This window comes from Trichosurus vulpecula, chromosome 5 (genome assembly GCF_011100635.1).
Source record: "Trichosurus vulpecula isolate mTriVul1 chromosome 5, mTriVul1.pri, whole genome shotgun sequence".
In the NCBI taxonomy this organism is placed as follows: domain Eukaryota; kingdom Metazoa; phylum Chordata; class Mammalia; order Diprotodontia; family Phalangeridae; genus Trichosurus; species Trichosurus vulpecula.
This window is the reverse complement of record NC_050577.1, coordinates 249,955,723-249,977,416: the sequence shown is the minus strand read 5'-3', so window position 1 is coordinate 249,977,416 and position 21,694 is coordinate 249,955,723. Positions and strand designations below refer to the sequence as shown.

Below are 21,694 nucleotides of genomic sequence, written 5' to 3'. Positions count from 1 at the left end.
GATAGGGAGAAGGTTGCAATAAAGTTTGGAGTAGGAGAGAGGACATGCATACTTCTTCATACTTTTTTTCTTTCTTTCTGGAACTAGTTTTGAATATAACCTTAGGATTCAGGAACAGAATAACTGGTATTAAACCTTGCCAAATTCTGGCTTCACAATTCCCGTGCAAGACTAAATAGGACCAGGTCCTGGACTTGGGAGAGTGATAGGATGTGCCAAATAGCTGTTGACCTCACCAAATTCTTTTGTTTTGGGCACAGTGTCAACATAGGGAGCAGAGCTGAGTTGGTAGTTTTTGGAGCTGGTCAGACTCCAAGCACATGTGACCACTGACTCAAAGGGTTGAAGTTTCCAGAGTTCTGGAAGTACATAAGATGCTGGGGCTAAAACAAAGGCAATGAAAAAATGTTTGAAATGGTAATTGTACTAGGCAGGGAAGGACTCCATCTAGAACAAGAGAACAATTGTTCTCATGCTTCTCTAGTCTTTTACAAGATGAAAAAGTGAATTCTGAGATGAAGTTTCCTAGAGTTAAATGGACTTAGAATCTGACTCATCCTGTCTTCAGAAAAAGGAAAAAGTGGGAGGCTGATATGGGAGACCAGGGTTTCTGAAGAAAAGTTGACACATTTTGTATCAACTTTGATAGAAGAAAGGTTGAAATACATTTTTTTCTGTGAGTACAGATGCAGAAGAAAAAGAAGACAGAGGTAAGCAGGGAAGCAGGCATTTAAACATTCATAAGATTATAAGATAATAGGATTTAGAAATGGAAAGTACCTTAGAGGTCATCTAGATTGAGATACAAATTGTACAGATAAGAAAACAGAGCCCATAAGATATTAAATGCCTTGTTCTAGGTCACACAGGCAGCTTCTTCACAAACTATGCTGATTCTGTTTATGTGTAATTTATCATCTTGCGGCAGCTAGATTGCACAGTAGAGTGCTGGGCCTGCAGTCAGGAAGTCCTGAGCTCAAATCCAGCTTCAGACACTTATTAGCCTTGGCCAAGTCATTTAACTGTTTGCCTCAGGTTCCTCGTCTGTAAAATAAATGAGCTGGAGAAGGAAATGGAAAACCACTCCAATATCTTTGCCAAGAAAACTCCAAATAGGGTCACAAAAAGTCAGATATGACTGAGCAAATGTCATCTTGACCTGAATAACTAAATTTTGAAACAGACTATTGAGGTTGGAGTCAGAAGGACTGGGTTTGAATCCTAGCTCTGCTACTCTCTTGTGTGGTCCTAAACCAGCTCAACCTCCCTGTGTCAATATAATCACCAAAAAATGCTGAGAGTGGAACATGGAGTCAGGCTCAGTATATGCAGTAAGTGGTCCCATGTAACCAGGTGATTGGGAATCCTGTTCTAAGTTCTGGAGAAAAACATACCCCCCAAATGTAGGGTTTTTTCCCAGTGATTCCTGAAAAATAAGATCTTAATTCATGCTGGCTTCCCTTAGTGTTTAAGACCAAAGAGTAGAACCAGTAAGAAAATGTAATAGTATGTAAGTAGCTAGTAGCTGGCCACTGACTTCTACATCTTTATTTTGGGATTGGGAGGGCAGGAAATTAGACTTGTTGACATTTTACAGAGAAATTAGATTATACAGCAGTGAGGCTGTGCCATTGCTTATTAATATTATTAAAAGGCAACACAGCATAGTGGTTTGAGAGTCAGACTCAGAGCCAGGAAGACCTGGGTTTCAGTCCCACCTCTGACCCATCCTGGCTGTGTGACCCTGGGAAAGGCATTTAACCTCATGGTGCTTGAAGCTATAAGTTACAAAAAGGGTGCTCACCTGCATTGGTAAACAATGGCCTCCTCTGAGAGCTCCCTATATGACTTCCTGCATTTGCAGGAGTTTCTTTATCTGGGAGATTGTATACCACTGACTGTATTGGGAAAGGGAGTTCTCTCATATCAGAGTTCCCTGTCACACTGATTACATTGTTAGAAGTTCACTACTGAAATCACTGGTCCAGTCCCTATTACTATTAGAATAATTGTTATCTTTAACAATACAATAGAGGAGAGGCAGCTTGGCACAGTTGCTAGAGAACCAGCCTTGAAACCAGGAAGATCTGGGTTTGAGTCCCACTTGTGTGACCCTGGGCAAGTGACTTAAGCTCTCAGGGGTCTTTAAGACTATAAATTGAAGAATAGCTGCTGAGCTGCTCCCGTAAAGTTTTCTCACCTGGAAATCACAGGCAGTCTCTCCTTATCCTACTCCCTAACAAAGTAGTAAGTAACAGAGTTAGAGAGAAACAAACCATACCAAATATTAAAGAAAATGGATAGAGCAGTGGACAGATTTAAAGTTTGCTACATCTGGAGAGGTACCAAGGAAATAAAGAGCAACAGGGGAGAGAGGAATAAAAAGACAGGAGAGTAAAGTTTGGAAAAGAAAAAGATCTTAAAATGGAGAAGGAAATTGAAGGGGAAAAAATTGCGGGAAAGTCTGGGGATGAGACAACGTAGGTGAGATAATAGCAAAACATAATAAACTACAAGATGATGTGGTTAGGTTGATAGCCCCCCATACACAAAGCCGGTGGTAGGGAGGGATCTTGAGAGGTTAACTAATCTACTTCCCTTCATGGGGAACAACAGAAAGCCTTTTTAAGGACCTGGCAAAGGAAAGCAGTGTGGCAAGTGTTTTGTTTTTCATTGTTTTGTTTGGACAGATTCTTTGTTTGGTTAGAAAGCTATGATACTGAAGCCTGGGTGACCTTCATGGAAACAACTCTATGATAAATAATATTTGTTTTTTACTAAAAATGCTAGCATCCCCAGCACCTGGTATAGTGCCTGGCACATAGCAGGAACTTAAAAAAAAAGTCTCTTGATTGGTTTCTCTTTTTTTTTTCTTCTTCAGAAAATCTGACTTACTATGTTCCCTCTTCCCAAAGTTTTAATAGATCATAGAACATCATGATTTTGATGATTCTCAATTTTTTAACCCAAGGGAGAGGGAGAACTGTCGAAGGGTCTTGAGCTAGAACCAGATCCCAGAACCGTTTGACTTTCCTTTCGGGGACGCTTCAGGTTGCTCGTTATTGAAGTCTGTGATGTCTGTTTCTTTGGTGTCCAGTTGTTCTAATAAATAACGAACATCTGGAGAAGTCTGAGGGGCAGCCATGAAGTTAATTCCGCTGGACTGCGAGGATGTTTCCGTATCTAGAATAAGAATAGTTTCCTGACCGACAGGCTCCGGACTTAGTCCTGAAAGGGAAGTCTGACTAGACTCCAGAAATCCCGGGAGGCTCCACCTTTTCGGGTGCTTGTCCTCAGCGCTGTTCTCAAAAGCAAACTCAAGAATCTGGGCTTCAGTTTCAGGCGAAACAACCTGCGTCGTTTGTGATGGGGGCGGGTTGGAATCATCAGGGTCAGCTGGCTGTTCGGTTCTAATCGGCTGAGCTTCTGAAAGCAACGAGTCTGCCATGGATGGCTGGGGGCTTGGCTGATAGCTGTCTAGCGATGTGGGCGTTGAAACATCTGGCGAAGTGATCAACACTTCTGGGATTTGAAGGGTTGCTTTTGTGGGCGAGGGACTGACGCTGGACTGTGGGGTCAGGCTCATTAAAGTGCTTGTCCGGCTGGTTTCTCTAATCACAGACAGCTCTTCCATGCTGGAGTGAAGTTTGGGACTGCTCTCATCAGGATCTGGTTTCTTCCTGGGCCGAGGTGGGCGGTGGCGATTTCTGGGAGGTACATCCAGCAGGCCGCTGATGTGGCTCAGGTCGCTTGTTGGGAAGAACATAGAGCTGTCGCTGGCCTGCCTCCCATAATACCGCCTCACTGGGCTCGTGGGGTGTTCATGGACACTCAGGAAGCGTTTGACCCTTCTTATCACTGAGTGTCGGTGGCCATGTTTCTCATCATCAAAAAGCCATTCCTCCCCACCAGGGAAGTAGGACCCAGACAGCCTGAAACATGCAATGATAGAGCGTTAGTAGGGTTTTTCAATAGGGTAGCTCTGAATGCAGAATCAATCAACTAATCATAATTTTAAATTGCCTACTATGTGCCAGACACTGTGCTAGGCACTTGTAGTAGGAGATTGAATTCTGGGCATTGAATCAGACAGCGTTCAAAAACAATCTTAGACAATCAAGGGCAAGTCGACTACTTGTGCCTCAGTTTTCCCATCTGTGAAGTGAAGGTGCTGGATTCAATGGTCTTTTCCAGCTCTAAATACATCACTCTATGTAATAGTCTCTACTTTCAAAAATTTAGCATCCTACCAAGGAGGACAAACAAGATGCTTACAAGAATATACAAAGTACAGTTATCCCTTCCATTCCCGCACCCTGCGATGTGGAAAAATTTTTGGCCCTCCCTTTGTACTGGAGAAGAAGTCTGAATTATTGTGATATTACACAATACTGTACGTATGTTTTATGCATTTATGCATTTCTGAATTTCTAAACTTTTTCTGGCTTTCGCGTACTGTCTGAAGCCTCCACAAAACTCAAAAATTCCCATTTGATTTCTTGTGCTGACCTTCGATATATCAAAGCCGTAATGGGGAAAGTTGCGATGTGGAAGGGATAACTGTTTCTGGAAAATAAAAGTAATTTTAGGGGTGAAACACTAGTGTTTGAGGGGATCAGGAAAGGCTATAAGCAGGAAAGATTCTAAGAGGGGCAATGGGATGGGGGAGGGAAAACATTCTAGGCATGGAGGTGTTTATGGATCCTCCATTATATGCCAGGATCTGGCTATAAAAGATAGCATGTACATAGAACTTTAAGGGTTCAAAAATGTTTTACAAATATCATCAACCCTGGGAGATAGGTGCTATTATTATCTCCATTTTAGAGATGAGAAAACTAAGGCAGAGGTTAAGTGACTTGCCCAGGGGTCATACAGTTAGTAAGGGTCTGAAGCTGAATTTGAACTCGTATTCCTGAGTCCGGTGTTCTATCCACTGGGCCATCTAGCTGTATTAAGATGGGATTTGGAAAGTTGTGTGAGAAGACAAGAAAGTCAGAAGGTAAATGAATGAATTGGGGTCTTTTCCCTAAAGTGACAATATTAACTCGAGAAATGCAGGTTTCAACTATTCGGAAAGAAGCAACATCTATTCCCCTTCCCCTACTACCTACCAACATGTTTCCAACATCATACAATCAACCAAAAGGAAAGAAAGATTTCCAAAGAAATAAATCCCCTTGAATGTAGCCCTGGACTTGCCTACTACAATGGAACCTTTAAAAACAAGATGTTCATCAGAAGAATGAATTCCCTGTGTGCTCATGCACAGGGGGCTTTCCGTAGTGAATGACATAGTGAGATTATGTTCCTCAAATCCTCACAATCCCGTTAAATATTTCAAGTTCCTCTCTGCTTAATAAGAGAGAACCTAGTGTTACAGAAAGAGAATCACGAGAACTTGGTTCAAATTTCAGCTCTGACACAACCTTTTTGGGTCTCAGTTTCTTTACCTATAAGGGGAGATAATAATATACAAGTATTACCATTACTTCCTGTCCTATGAGGTCATTATGAGGAAGGTGAACAAGGACAGTGAGCTATTTGTAACCACAGAAGAAGCAAAGAGAAATAAAATCAGATCAGAATTGTAGAATGTTTGAGGCAAAAGCGACATTGGTGGACTAAGCTATGTCTTCATTTCTATGACATCTTAACACCTCTGTACCTCAGTTTCCTCATCTGTAAAATGAGGTGGTTAGACTTGACATCTGAGATCCTTCCAGCTTTAATTCTATGTAAGAGCTCAACCCAGAGGTGTCAAACATGGGCCTAGTGGCCCACAACATTGCTGAGAGCTGACCTAGATTACAATGCAATTAGGAAATATTTCACAAAATAAATAAAAATACAATAGGATGTAGTTAAGATTGATATGTGATTTTCTTTTTATTTCTTTCTCTTTTTTCAAGGAGGAAGCAACTGGAGTGACTTGCCCAGGGTCACACAGCTGGTAAGTGTCTGAGGCTACATTTGAATTCAGATCCTTCTGACTCCAGGTCTGGTTCTCCATCCACTGCACCACCTATGGTGTGATTTTCTAAGTCAATATGGTGTGGACAGTATTGTTTAGTCCCCCCTTTTCTATGTGAGTTTGATACCACAGGCTTAGGCTACCATCTAGATTATACTCGATTAGAACCTAGGTAGTATAGTGGATGGAGTGTTGTATTTGAAGTCAGGAAGACCTGGGTTCAGATCCTGCCTCACTGTGTGACCCTGGGCAGGTCATTTACCATCTCTGTGCCTCAGTTTCCTCACATGTAAAATGAAGTGGTTGGACTTGATGACATCTGAGGTCCTTCCAGTTTAATCCAATCACTTCTTTAGGTTAAAAAATGTTTCATTAATTTGTGTTTTGTTTTTGTTTTTAAACCCAGCAGTGTCAGGTTTTACCTTCATGGTAAAAGTGAAACTTGGCCAAGTTGTCTCTCTGTTACCCCTCTCTGCTGCCTTATAACCTTGGTGAGGAACTCAGTATTCCTTCCGCTTTACCCAAGGTTCATATTGAAACCATGATGGCTCCCCTAGGAAGTGCAGGAAATGCCAGTTATCAAGTTGTTACATTCTAATAGCTGAGCTATCATCAACCATCATCAGTATTAAGGACATGTAGAAAAAAATGAAATCTTCCAGGTGCAATGCATGTGACATGAAGCGTAATGAGGAAAATGTCGTGCAAGAAAAGAAGAAAGAAGGTAGGAAAATGCCATTCTTCTGTAGGTATGAATAAAAGACCAGCGATTGGAATGATCAATTTGTTAACTGTCCCAAGTGGTGTCCTTTTATAGCGATGCTTGGGGTTGAGAGAGAGAGTTGGCGGCTATTCTAGAAATCCAGCCGTGGGTCCCATTGACCCGTGGTGAGCTGCACACTGGAAGGATCCTGTTACATCAGGCTATAGAAACATGACTCATGACTGAGTGGCTGTCACGCTGGCCCAGCCTGTAAGGTTGTGTGAGGTCGGCTCCTGGGTCATGCTTGACAGGGATTCAGTTACCAACGGAGGAAATTGGGGATGAGACAAGGTCAACAGATCAGTAAGATTCTCCACTATTTGTCCTGGGATTCAAGTCAAGTTGGAGATCTCCATCATTTCCTATTTATCCTCGGAGTGATGGAGGCTGCTGTACTCTACTGAAGCAGGCTCTACAAGCTTCCCCAAATGGCAATATACAAGTCTATATAAAAAAGTAAGAAAGCCATTTGGCATAGGAAGGCCTCATGGTGCACGGGAAAGAAAACGGGTGTCCTGAATTCAAATGTGGCCCAAGATATTTGTCCTATGACCTTGGCAAAGTCAGCCTTCATGGGCCTTGGTTCCTTCATTTGTAAAGTGACTTCTGAGGTCTGTTTCAGATATGGATCTATGATATTTGAATTCATACCATTTGAAGTTATTGTTATGAAAAATACGGTAATTGGTTCTTGTGTTGTTCAGTTTTTTCAATCTTGTCCAATTTTTCATGACCCCATTTGAGGTTTTTTTGGGCAAACATACTGGAGTGGTTTGCTATTTCCTTCATTTTACAAATTAAGAACTGAGGCACAAAGGGTCAATGACTTGCCCAAGGTGATATGGCTAGTAAGTGTCTGAGGCCAAGTTAGTACTCAGTCTCCAGGCCCAGAGCTCTATCCACTGCACCACATAGCTGCCTTATAGTATGTCAAATTTAGTAATTGGTTCTTTTTTTGTTCAGTTGTTGCAGTCATGGCTTACTCCCCAGGATCACATTTAGGGTTTTCTTAGCAAAGTTACTGGAGTGGTTTGCCATTTCCTTCCCCAGCTCATTTTACAGTTGAGGAAACTGAGGCAAAGAGGGTTAAATGACTTGCCCAGGGTCAAACGGCTAGTAAGTGTCTAAGGCCAGATTTGAACTCAGGAAGATGAGTCTTCCTGATACCAGGCCCAGCACTCTATCCACTGCTCCACCTTCCTGCCCATTGGTTCTAGCCCAGTGGAAATATGCAGTGTGAATTTGAATAATGCAACCACTTCAGGGGATTCATTATTTACCCTAATTAGGACCTGGTTACATTATGCAGGATCTGCAAAAAATTAATGAATGCCTTTATAGGCACTCCTCTTTATTCAAAAAGAGACATAGTGTGTTGTAGTGGAAAGAAAGCCAGCCCTGACTCTGACACATACTGGTTGAGTGACCAAGGGTAATTCACTTAACCTCTCTATGCACAGAACAACTCTCTAAAGACCATATTTGTTTTTGGTTTGCATGTGTAAAGGAAGTTTCCAAATGCCAGATGTTCCCACCATACCAATAAAATCACAGGTCCAAATCTCTCTCTCTCTCTCTCTCTCTCTCTCTCTCTCTCTCTGTCAATCTATGTATCTAGCTATCGATCAATCTATTTTTTTCAGGGAGAAAGTTAGTTTTTTTGTGAGAAAACCCTATTAAAGCAGATAACCTATGACTTGTCTTAGAGGCTTGTTTGACTAGGGATCTTGAGAAGTTAAGTGACTTAACCCAGTGTCACGTATTCGGTATGTGTCAGAGGTAAGATTTTGAAGTTTTCTTGACTCCAAGGCCAGCTCTCTCTCCATTGCATCCTACATTTACCATATGCCTTTTCTGAACCAAAACTGTATCCTTGCTGATTTTCCTTTTCCTGCCATGGTTAAGTAAACTGTCTTTTGTTACGTTTCAGATGGTCTAAGAGTGTCTCATTTCATTCCAATCCCAAACCCAGACCACTGAGCTAGGCTGAGTCAGGCCTGGCCCACAACACAGGACGTCTGACTCCAATTCCAGCGTATTTTCCTCTACACACTGCCCTTTCTCATCTTTCTGAGCAGGCAGCCAGAAAAAAGCAAATGTTGGCTTTACTCTGTTATAAACCATGGTGTCAGGCACCAGAGATAAACACATGCCACCAAGAACAGAAGTTTGTCTCTTTTCTCTAACTGTATGCCCAGTCATTTTTGACTTAGGAATAGTTCAGTTTTTAGCAGATTGCATGAGTCTAGTTAATGATTTAGTGAAAATCATTAAAAAAAATAGAGCCTGATGAAATAGCCACCCAGAGAGTCTGGTCTGAATATCCCTCCCCTTCTCCCAAATCTTAGAAAGGATACAGAGGGCCAGGAAAGGGGCATTACAGTGTCAGCCCAGCAACTCAGAACAGCCAAGAGACTGGGTGGTGGTGGTGGTGGTGCCGTACATGCAATCTGGGGCCATGATCTATGGGGACAGTGAGTTAGAGGACCAAAGTATACCCCCTGGATATTGGTCACCAGCAGCAAAGCCCAGACAGCCCCATCCTAGTTATGTCTCTGCTGCTGTGTATGATCACAGCTGCCAACCTCACCTGCTATACTAAATAAGGTGTCTTATCATCATCTTTTGCCTTCATTGTTAGTTTTTGGTGTTGGCCTCTATAGCACTTCCACTGTAGCCTTTTGTTGGGGCTGTTGAGTCATGAAGCCAATATTTTGTTTACTGATCAAAGTTTTTCATCATAAATGGATTTTTGAAAAAAAACCACAATATGCCAACTCTAAGTTCACCTTGACAACATGAAAAACAACTTTCTTTGCCATTATTCCAATCTAAACATAATAACAATAGCTAGCACTTACATAGCACTTTAATGGTTATAAAGTATTTTACAAGTGTTATCTCATTTGATCTGTATAACAACCCTGGGAGGCTGGCATTATTATCCACATTTTACAGATGAGGAAACTGAGGCAGACAGAAATTAAGTGATTTTCCCAGAGACACGCAGCTAGTATCTGATTGGAAGTCAGGTCTTACACTTTATTCACTACACCTCTGTTCAGTTCTGTCTATCAGTTAGACATGATCTGGCCCCCCTTTTTATTTATTTATTCTGGGGGTGGCAATCAGAGTTAAGTGACTTGCCCAGGGTCACACAGTTAGTAATTGTATGAGGTCAGATTTGAACTTAGGTCCTTCTGACTCCAGGGCCAGTGCTTTATCCACTGCACCACTGAGCTGCCTGCCCCCCCCCTTTTTTAATATGATCCCTTGTTTAAAAACAAACAAAAAAAGCCTTTGCAGTTGAGAATTCCGACAAGAGATTCAATAAATACTTGTAAAATGCTGTTGAATGGTAAACACAGACAGTGCAGATATAAAGATTAAAAGAAAAAAAAGAAATGAAGAATGTGTTTTAATTGGACACAGAACAAAGGGAGGAAAAAGAAGGTTCCTGCTGTCGACTTGAGACTCTTCTTACTTTCCCATTTCCCAGGTAGTGTTTCAGATCCTGCACTGTGGGATGCTGGGAAGGGGATGCCTCTCTATATATATTCTATATATTCACAGTTGGACATCCGCAGAGAGGAGGAAGGAAGGATGCTTGCTCATGTGGGTTTCATTTTATTTTATCTGCTGTCAGACTAAATTGTGGCAACCTTTCCCAGGTAGTGAAGCCAGTTGGAATTGGCTTACTCTCACTTTTCCCTGGAATATTGCTCACCTAGAGGGTCTGGCCCTCTATGACTCTGGGATTAAATCCAGGTGATATCTCAGGACTCACAGAAAATTCAAATAGGGGAGAACTTGAAGGATTGGGAAAGATAAGACTTCCATTCAAATCTCCCTTCTTTTGCTGTGTCTTAACAGTGATGCCAATCTTCTTCATCAGTGTCTGCTAATTTCTCATTTCCTAATCTGGGAGGGAGATATATAGATCCCATTCCGACTGAGCAAGTCACTGATCTAATTAGATCAGGTTGGAAGAACAGAAAAAAATTTTAGATCATTTTAAAAAATTATCTGGGTTTTTAGAGGTCACGAGAAGGATGCCCTGAAGAATGATGAAGTCAGGTTGCTATTAAAAGAAATTTAGATTTGAAAGCAACATTTAAAAATCATATTAGGTTATAGATTTTTGGAAAATCAATGGAACCCTAAGTGATTCACAAAGAATAGGCCAAGAAGCCAGAATCAATGGGCAATAGGAATTTGAAAGCAAACCAATAAGCTTAAGAGATTGTAGAATGTTTTCCCTCCTTTTATTTGCAGATTTTGGGGAAATAGATTTGTAGGGTCATCTAAGAATACATTTTAGAAACCATCAAATTCACCTCCTTTCCAACTTGGGACTCATTCTAATGAAAAACTGTCAGCAATTTGTTGGCAAAAAAGCAGAACTCTTGAGGTCTTTTCTAGTGATCAATGTTAGCTTTTTAGTGAGTTGTAACACATCAGCTGTTGCAAGATAATGGTGATTTCAACTGAATTGTTGTTAGGGCAGTTGGAGTCAGGAAGACTCATCTTCATGAGTTCAAATCTGGCCTCAAATACTTAACTAGCTGTATGACCCTGGGCAAGTCACTCAGCCCTATTTGCCTCAGTTTCCTCATCTGTAAAATGTGCTGGAGAAGGAAATAGCAAATCACTCCAGTATCTTTGCCAAGAAAACCCCAAATGGAGTCACAGTCAGACACATTGGAACAACATATCAGATATCTCAAGATAACTGTGATCTTAACTGACTTAAAATACGACAGAGCTGAAAATGGGTATCAAATGGGGAACATTCATAAAAAATGACCCCTCCATTTATGAATGGAATTGAAAGCTTAATAATAGAACAAAAAATACTGTAAAATTAATTAAAATAAAAACTCACTTCCCCAGGATTAAGAGCTGACTAAAATAGTACACTTTTTAAAAAGTTAGTTTTAAAATACCAAATGTTAATATAGCCTCCTCCAAAATCTAGCTGTCCCAGTGTTAATGCAGCTTTTGTGATGCAAATCATTACCTATCTGTGTCTTAGTTTCAGAGAGATTAAGTGACTTATCTCTACCATATTGCTAAGAAGGATCAAAGAGAGGATTTGAAGCTAGGTCTGCTAGATTCCAAGGCCAAGACACTGTATACCACGCTATACTGCATCTCTAGTAAGAGCAAGAGAACATTAACTATAGTTTCAATGAATGATTTTAATAAGCCTAATTTTTTTTGTGTGTGGCTATTTTGGGGGAGATGTAAGAAATAGGTTGACTAATAGAGGAATGGGCAGCTAGATGGTGCTGGGCCTGGAGTCAAGAAGACTCATCTTCCTGAGTTAAAATCTGTCCTTAGACACTTACTAGCTGCATGACCATGGGCAAGTCACTTAATTCTGTTTGCCCCAAACTCCTCATCTGCAAAATGAGCTGGAGAAGGAGATGGCAAAACCACTCCAGTATCTTTGCCAAGAAAACCCCAAATGGGGGTCACCAAGAGTTAGGCATGACTGAAACAACTGAACAATAGCAATAGAAAAATGGGGTAGAGGTAGAGGAAAGGCAATGTAATTAACTTTCAGGTTAGTAGAGTATCATTTCGTGTACTAGGAAAAACATCATGCAGCTTGGAGATACATTACATGGAGCACTGGACCTGGAGTCAGAAAGACCTGAGTTTAAATCCTACTTTGACATTTACTATTGACCCTGGGCAAGTCACTCTGTTTGTTTTAATCCCCTGGAGAAGGAAATGGTAAACCATTCCAGCATCTTGACCAAGAAAACCCCATAAAGGGTTGGACATGACTAAAATGACAACTTATCAGTGTAAGCACAAACAGATCTTACTGTTACTTCCTTACAGTTGTTTACTCCCGACCATTCTATCATAATCATGATTAATCATAATTCTATCATAATTAATTATTTCAATCAAAGCTCTCTAAGAATACTTTATTTCATGTTTTCTTGAGCAATAGTAAATGCTTTACAAATTGCCATGCAGGTATACATAATATGAATTTCCTGCCACCAGATGTATTCAAGAAGGGGATGATCGATAGAGTCCTAGGAATTGGCAGAGGGGATTCCTGCAGGTGGTTTTTTTTAAATTTTTTTTTATTTTTTGGAGGGGGCAGGGCCAAGCAATTGGGATTAAATGACTTGCCTAAGGTCACACAGCTAGTACGTGTCAAGTGTCTGAGGCCGGATTTGAATTCAGGTCCTTCTGACTCCAGGGCTAGTGCTCTATTCACTGTGCCACCTAGCTGTTCCCATGTAGATGGCATTTAAGGGGCCTTCCAGTGCTAAGAGTCTATGATTTCATGAAAATTCAGAACTTTTAGAGGATAATTTTTTAAATGGAGATATAAATACAATTTTTTTAAGTTTAGAGAATAATGTTTTTAGAGGATAATGTTTTAATGATTTTTTTTAAAAAACCATCTTCAATTAGATAGGGAACTCTCTGAGTTGGAAAATGACCTGTGTTTCTCTTTGATGTATACCTGACATGATGCCACCACCATTGATGGAAGAGTGACTTGTGGTCACTTTGCCTCTTAATCCTTGCTTTCTACATTGCACAAGATTGGACAACTTTTTGCCTACGTGACAAGGGGCAAACTGCTTTTACATCTCTAGGTCTCAGTTTTGCCATCTGTAAAACTAAGAGCCTGAATTAGATCACCTCTAAGGTCCCTTTCCAGCTCTACTTTTATGATCTTAAAACTCCATGACTAGATGGTTGCTGAGGTTCCCTCCATTCCTGGGGCTTTCACCCCAGGAATCACATTACCCTATACCACAAAAAGCCTGGAACAAAAGGCCTGGGTTCAAATTCTAACTAGATGACCATGGCCATATCATAACCTCTCAGCACCCCAGGCAGCTCTCTAAGACTTCAAGTTATAGATAAGTGAGTTGACTATCTGCCTCAGTGGAGGGACTTGGAATACCTATTATTCACTATCCTAAACAAAAAAGTCAAAGGTATGGGGGAAAATGCATCTCATTGCAGTTGACTATAGAGAAATAGAGACTATGTATGAATCATTCACTCCAAGGGTTCTCCTATGGTCTTTCTTTCAGAAATCATATCATATCCTACCATAAAGAGAAGATGGATGGACACATGTAACATTTATAAGATTAAAAAAGAGAAGGGTGTAGATTGAGAGTCAATGGAGACACTCAGATTGGGCTGTAAAAAGACTAAAAATATGAACCGAATTTATTTTCAGTTCCTTGGGATGTTCCTGTATATAGCATGCTTTTGATATATTTGTTTTCATGTTGTTGCTCCCATTAGATTATAAACTCTCTGAGGGCAGGGACTGCCTTTTGCCTCTTGGAACTTAGTACAGTGCCTGGCACAGAGTAGGAGCTTAATAAATGTTTATTGATTAATTGTTCCTCCTTACTAGGAAGCCATAGGGTGGAAGGGAAGAAAATGCAGTTTGATGAGAAAACAGAGCAAATAAAATAAATGTCTCAGATAAATCTCTGCTCTGCTGTACTTAACAATCCAGGATTTAATACATTTGGGGTTATTTTTATTGCAAATATAAAGCATCATAACAGACTATGCATTTCTTGTCTAACTAAAACATTCTTATATAATTAGCTCAAAAGGAGCTTTTATTTCAGTAAAAGACCACTTTATAATGATATCAGTTTAATAAATTTCTGTTGATTAAAAATATATATGTGTATATATTACATATATTTATATACACATATAAATACACACACCCGTATATTCCTGTATATGTATATATACATATATATATATATATACATACGTATAATTCCTATCATATTGGGAAATGATGCTTCTGAGAATACCTTTGCTTTATTATCCAGTCCTTAAAAAGTGCATCTATTTCATGTGTGTGCTTTAAATATACTTCATATATTTCAGTGGAAAAAGATAATTTTGCTCCCTATGATTGTTTTTAGGACTTCTGACTAGGCATGGTGGTGCATGCCTGTAAATCCAGCTACTGGGAAAGCTGTTTGCTGGCAGATCTCTTACTCTAGGGAGCTATGAACTATAGCAGATAAAGCTGATTGGGTGTCTGAACTAAATTCAACACGAATATGGTGAGCCCCTGGGAGCTGAGGGGTCGGTCACTAAATTGCCTAAGGTGGAATGAACTGGCCCAGGTCAAAAACTCATGTGCTGATCACAGTGAGATTGGGCCCCAAAGTAGCTCTTATATTTTCAGCCTGGGTGAAATAGGGAGACCCAGCTTAAAAAAAGGTGAAGCAAAGGAAAAAAAGAAAAAGAGACTTTTTGAATGAAGCTTAAGTAAAATTGATTTTTGTACAATTAACAGTTTTAATAAAAAAAGAAATAAGCCACCAAGACAATTCTTCAACTCATCAAAAGAGTTCCTATTATTCGGCTTTGTTGTTTCATTTCCTTGCAGAAGCTACCATTAATTGACAACTCTTCCTTTATTAGCCGCCATAAGAAATTTAGACTAATAACCAAATTTTTAGTCATTGGAATCATAAAAGAAAGAAAAATTGCCTCTGAAAGGGGAAGGTATTAAGGAGTTGTAAAAGCTTGGTGACTCATAGTATTGATGTTATAGCAGCCTCCTTAGGAGATGGGATCAGTAGGATGGGTGGCACGCTTTTAGGTTAGGTAGTCCAGAAAAGGCCTGTGGATTCAGTTAGAGGGTTAGAGTATCCATCATACGTGTTGGATGACTCATTTCAGGAGCTGTTAAGGCATCTTTCTTTCCTAGGATTTTAAATCTTCCTGATGGGATAGGAGGCAGTGGGGTGGATGGATGGATGGATGGATAGATGGATAGAGAGATGAATGTATTTATGTATGTATTTAGATATGTATGTGTAGATGAATGGATGTAGAGATGGATGGATGGATGGATGGATATAGGTATGTATGTCTAGATGAATGGATGTATAGATGGATGGATGGATGTATAGATGGATAGATGAATAGGTAGATGGATGGATGGATGGATGGATGGATGGATAGATGGATGGATGGATGAATGTATTTATGTATGTGTGTAGATATGTATGTCTAGATGAATGGATGTATAGATGGATGGATGGATGTATAGATGGATAGATGAATAGGTAGATGGATGGATGGATGGATGGATGGATGGATAGATGGATGGATGGATGAATGGGCGATTTATTTACAGTACTCTAGAATTCATAGAACACTATGACTTCTTTGTCTTTGGTTGATTTGCTCTGTTGTATAGGATTAACTGTAGCTCTGAGGGACATTAGATTTTCTGACTCATCTGTTTTATATTTTAAAGTTCTGAAAATGTGTGTGAATGGCTAACTCCCATCACTTCCCAAATAAGCACTTAGGAGCTCTTCAGTTTAGTAGACCTTGAAGAAAAGCATGCTCCTTCAAGTCTGTGATTAAACCAGTGGCAAATATCCTCTGATTCATTCCAATGACTAGAATTTTTCCTTTTTTTCAGCAAAGCCTACTTGATTTTAATTTCTCTGGGCTTTTCCTGGTAAAGGTCAGTGTATCAAGTGTGGATATTTATAATTTACACTAAGAAAAACATTATTATTTTTAGAACTGCTGGTGTGTTTTCTTGCTAAGCATCTTAGCAGTGACATCTGTTTTGCTGCTTGCAGACTTTTTCCCCATCTTGGCTAAGAATATTTCCAAAATTAAGCTAATGAAGAGATACCCCCAATTAACACAGCAGATCATGCATAGTCTAATCAGAGAAAGATACTAAAATGCTGAAGAGTCCAAACTAAATGTGTTTGAAGGAAAAGATTTCTGAGATAACAAAGAGACAATATGGTCTGTATTACTGTCTGTAGTAGGCGGGGCTTCAAATCAGGGGAGACGTGGGTTTAAATCCCACCTTAGATGTGATCTTGGACAAGTTATTTAACTTCTCTCAATCAATAAAAAATCATTTACTAAGCACTACTATGTGCCAGTCACTATGCTAAGCATTGGTAATAAAAAGAAAAGGCAAAAACAGCCCCTACCCTAAAAGAACTTACTTTCTAATGCAGCAGACACACATACACAGATAATTACAAGACACACACAGAGTAGATGGAAAGATCTTTAGAGAAGCTGGGACTACCAGCTGGGAAAGGCTTTCTATAGAAGATGGCATTTTTGATGAGTCTTGAAGGAGATCAGGAGTTGTAAGAGGCAAAGTTAAGGAGGGAGAGCGTTCCAAACATGGGCAAAGGCTAGTACCAAGGGCTGGAGATGGGAGATGAAACATTTCCTGTGAGGAACAGCAAATTGGCCAGTATGGTTGGAAGATAGAATGAATGGAGGGGAGTAATGTGTAAGGCTGGAAATACAGGAAGGAGCCAAATGGTGAAGAGCTTTAGACACCAAACAGAGGAGTTTATATTTTATCCTGGAGGCAATGGAAGGCATTGGAGTTTATTGAGAAGGATGGGTGATATGGTCAGGCCCATATTTTAGGAACAAATTACTTCAGCAACTGTGTAGGGGACGTATTGGGGGAGAGGCAAGTCAGGACCACCATTTGGAAGGCTACTATAATAGTCCAGATGAGAAGTGGTGAGGTCCTGAATGAGAGTAGTGGCTGTATGAGAGAGAACAGAGTTAGAGAAAAGATATTGTAAAGAAAATAACAAGATTTGGAAACTGAGTATGTATGTGGGGTGAGTGAGAATATGACCTCGAGGCTGTGAATCTGGGTGATAGGAAAAGATTCTCATGACCTCCATAGTAACAGAAAAATTTGAAGATGGTAGAGCTTGGAGTATCTAGGAATAGAAGGTGGTTGACAGTATCAGATGCTACAGAGAGGTAAAGAAGGATGAGGATTGAGTTGAAGTCATTAGCTATGGCAATTAAGAGACCATTGGTAACTTTGGAGAGAGCAGTTTCAATTGCATGATAAGATCCAAATCCTGACTACAGGAAATTTGGAAGAGATCAAGAGGAGAGGAAGCAGAAGCACTAAATGTAGATTGATCTTTCAAAGAGTTCAGCTGAGAAGAGGAAAAGAGATATAGGGCAATAGCTGGCAGAGATAATAGGTTATGGAGAAAGTTTTTCAAGGATGGGGGAGAGAGGTATTATTGTAGGCAGTCAGGAAGAAATCAGTAGATATGGGGAGCTAGAAAATTAGAAAGTAGGGGTGGTAATGGAGGCAAATTGATGGAGAAGATTCTAGGGGATGTGATGAGGGGTCTATGTAGAGGTGGTGGTGGCCTTGGCAAGGAGAAGGACCATTTTTTTAATCAGAAGCTGGAATAAAGGAGATAGATAGGAATACAGCCAGAAAAATGTTAGATCAGAAAAGGGAAAATAGGGACATTGTGGCAAATGGTTTCAATTTTTTTGGCGAAGTCTGAGGTAAGGTCCTCAGCTGAGAGCATTAAGGGGAAGGTGGCATGGGAATTTTAAGGAAACAAGACAAGATTTAGAATAGTTGACATAGTGAGTGTCACAGAGAATTGATTGGGGAAGAATAGAAGGATTTCCTTGCTTCAGGGAGGTGCCAGTGGAGATTAGATAACTTAAATTTATAGTTCACCCTTTCATTATACTTTAATGACTTCTTCCAATGTGGCTTATTAGAACATGGGTAGGACCAAAGTAGAAAGATGATGGGAGTAATCCAGGGTTGGGGTTTGACAATAAATCAAATGTTTCAAGAGTGAGACAGCATAGAGTTGAACTGGTCCACCAAGGGGTCAAGGGAGGAGAGTGTAACCAGAGCAAGGGTGATGGCTTGGGAAGCGATCAAAGAACCAAAGTGTAACCAGAGCAGGGAAGGTACTGACTGAGGGGTGGAGGCATTGGTGGTCATGGTAAGGATGAACAATATGGTTAAAGGTAGTAAGGCATAGGGAGAGATGGAATGAAAAAAGATTGTGATCAGATAAAGGATTTCTTAAACATGGAAGTGAAATGTGGGTAATGGCCAGATCAAAGACATGATTAACTCTATGTGCAGCTGAAGCGAAGTGGAGGAGTAGGTCATGTGAATAGAGTAGAATGAAGAGCTGGGAAGGCTGTCAGTTCCTGAGGAAGCTATTCAGCCAGTTTCTTCATCTATAAAATGAAATGGTTGGATTCAATGAAGTCTAATGTCTTATTCTACTCTAAATCTATGATCCTAGGATGTGAGGAAATGAATCCAAATATATTATTTGATCCAGGTAAAACACGAAGGATTTGAAAGAACTCAGTTGGTTTAGATAATGGCTTGGGAGGTAGAGTTTGATAGCTAAAGAGAACTTACTAAGTACCTAATGAACAAACAATCGAAATTTTTCCTAGTCCAGAACTTCGATATGTATGTTTAGATGAATAATATGACAGCAGGGAAATCCCTGCCTTTTCATTAACTATGTAGCTTTGATGAAAAGAGGGAGATAGAGTGTTAAAGAAAATTGGCTCTCAACAGTAGGATACCTCTTTTTCCGATTTCAGGGAATTGTACATGTTCACTCTCCTCCTCCCAATTCAGAAATTCCCTAAAATTTCCTCCATTTAGAAATCATATTACCTAATTTTGTACCCTGGCTGATTGTTTTCTTTTAATCAATTGGTCTTATTTGGTTTTCATTAATTTGATTTAATTAATTGTTTTTAATGCATAAAATCTGCCTCCCCTGTATTCAGGGTCCAGCTCTAGGCTGAGAAAGTCTGGTCCCAATTGTTATGAACTTGGCATGCATTGCTTAATAAATCAATATGCTCAGAAGCTCAAATCTTTCTTACCTCAATCATTTCATCTCTCACACACCATAACACCAAGATCCAGGGGCAAGAAACTTTGAAAACTAAAGCTCCAAAGCAGCATCGCTTTTTGTATCAGGAAACTAAGCTTAGGGAGTAGGGGATGAATGATCATAACTTCACAGGCTCATAGATTTACAGTTGAAAATGACCTCAAAAGTCATTTATTCCAATCCTTTCATCTTCCAGGTAAGGAGACTTCAGAAATGCTAAGTCATTTGCCTGAGTCTTCTGTTTCCAAATCCAGATCTCTCTCCCACTGTACTTAACTCCCCCTAGTCTGCTTTAGCTGTTAATTCTGCTGCTAAAGCAATACAAGTGCTAGACCTGTTTTAACTCTTTACTTATTCATAGCTAGGATGAGTAAGAGACCTGGCTTCTTCCCTAGTTCCTTAATTTCATTTTTTAAAGTCACAACTATCTTTTTCCATTCCAAATCTCTTATCCACTGCCTGTCATTAGTCAGTCTTTTTTTGATGGGGCAGTGGTGGGTGAGTATTGAAAAGAAGGTCTATCTCTAATATAAAGAGGTCAAAATATAGTTTTTTTAAACTTGGAGAGAGGGAGAGAGAGAGAGAGAGAGAAAGAGAGAGAGAGAGAGAGAGAGAGAGAGAGAGAAACTCACTACTTGGACCACTATGGAAAAAACAATTGATTAAACACTGGAAATTTAGTACTCTAAATTAATTACATGTAATGATCTAATTATAGTAATAACAATGATTTGTGTGCATTGGGAATCTCTCTCTCTCTCTCTCTCTTTTAGCTAGATCTTCAAATATTTAGTATCAACTAGGAAAACACCCAAATGCTTGAAGGTCTCTCTACATCTATATCTTGGAAGATAAAACAAGACCATCAAAAATCACATTTTAAGTTGCACAATAGAGAAAATTGCCAGATGGACCCAGAGATCTGTCATCACAAAATGTGTTACACAAGATTTAAAATGGCAAGATACAGGAATGAATAAATTACTCTTTAAGGAGATTCTAGAATAACAGAAAATAAGAATGATACTAGTTCTGCCCAGCCTGAACTGGACAAAAGGTGGAGTCACTGAAGGGGAATATATAGTTTTAATTCTTACCCAGATTTCATATGCTTACCAGAGTGCCCTTACCAATGCCCTTCAAACAGCAGATATTTGATAAATATTTGCTAAATGGAATTGAAATACACTTTCAAGTATAAGCAGGGTGATTTGAGGGTCCCTGAGCAGGTTCCTTTGACCAAAAATATCTTGCTTATCACCTGTCACAGTGTCTGAAATTCTATCATTGGGATTCACTCCCTTTGAGTCTTGGAGGACTCCTGGTCTGTAAGAGTCTCTTACTAGAATTCAAATATTCTTGTTATTAGTTAATAGCTAACTGAAGGAAAAGGGGAAAACAGGATAGGCATCTAATGGGGGAGGAAAAGTATGGATGGTGAGAGTAGTGGGGGAGCCAAAAAACCTTACTATGAATGTTGACCCAGAGTAACAGGCAGATATTAATAACCCAAACTTAATTGTAAGTTTAAAAAAATATCCTTCGATCATCCCTCTGTCACCATTTTCTAAAAGACCAACAATGTAGCTCTTTTTTGTTCTTTTGCTATTAACTGTGCTTGCTTTATTTTACTTTCATTTGCCTTCACTAATTTCTTTGGGTCTTAGGTTACTTGAGCACAGACCATATTGATATAACTGCAGTAGGTTCAAAGTTCTCATGTTTTAAAAAGACCAGGGACTTTAGAGAAAATTACTTCTGTGCCCTAGTATTACATGAGTTCCACCTAGCTCAACATTGCCATCGAAGAGCTTCTTTTGAATACCTTGAATATGTGGGAACTCATGTGGACACAAAGTCATCACCTTATGAAAAATGGAAATATACAGCTATGCTTAAGAAACCCACAGTGAGTAGGCTCATCACTTGAAATTAAAGCCAAAATAAAATGCAAATTAGCTTCAGGATCAGAAAAGCAAGCCATTCTTAAACTGATACCCACATTATCACTTTCCTTTCTACCCCTATCCCCAACTTTGAAGCCATCAATTGCAACTAAAAATTGAATAAGTTCACAGTCTTGAGAATACAGTTTTTGTGGGTAATCACAAAAACAGTTTCAAGACCAGGGGTGAGAAATAAGAACAATAATAATAACTAGGATTTAGATAGCATCTATTATGTGCTGGGCACTGTGCTAAGCAC

The 21,694-nt window shown here is 39.7% G+C and overlaps 1 protein-coding gene across 1 annotated transcript in view; it reads right to left on the bottom strand.

The window, feature by feature from the left end:
* Positions 1 to 3,001: 3,001 nt before the first annotated feature.
* The window catches only part of BEST3 (bestrophin 3), a 40,734-nt gene continuing 22,041 nt past the window's right edge, over positions 3,002 to 21,694 (bottom strand). The window contains exon 9 of the mRNA XM_036761541.1: positions 3,002 to 3,932. Coding sequence (XP_036617436.1) covers positions 3,002 to 3,932 — 931 coding nt within the window. The remainder of the gene's footprint in view (positions 3,933 to 21,694) is intronic.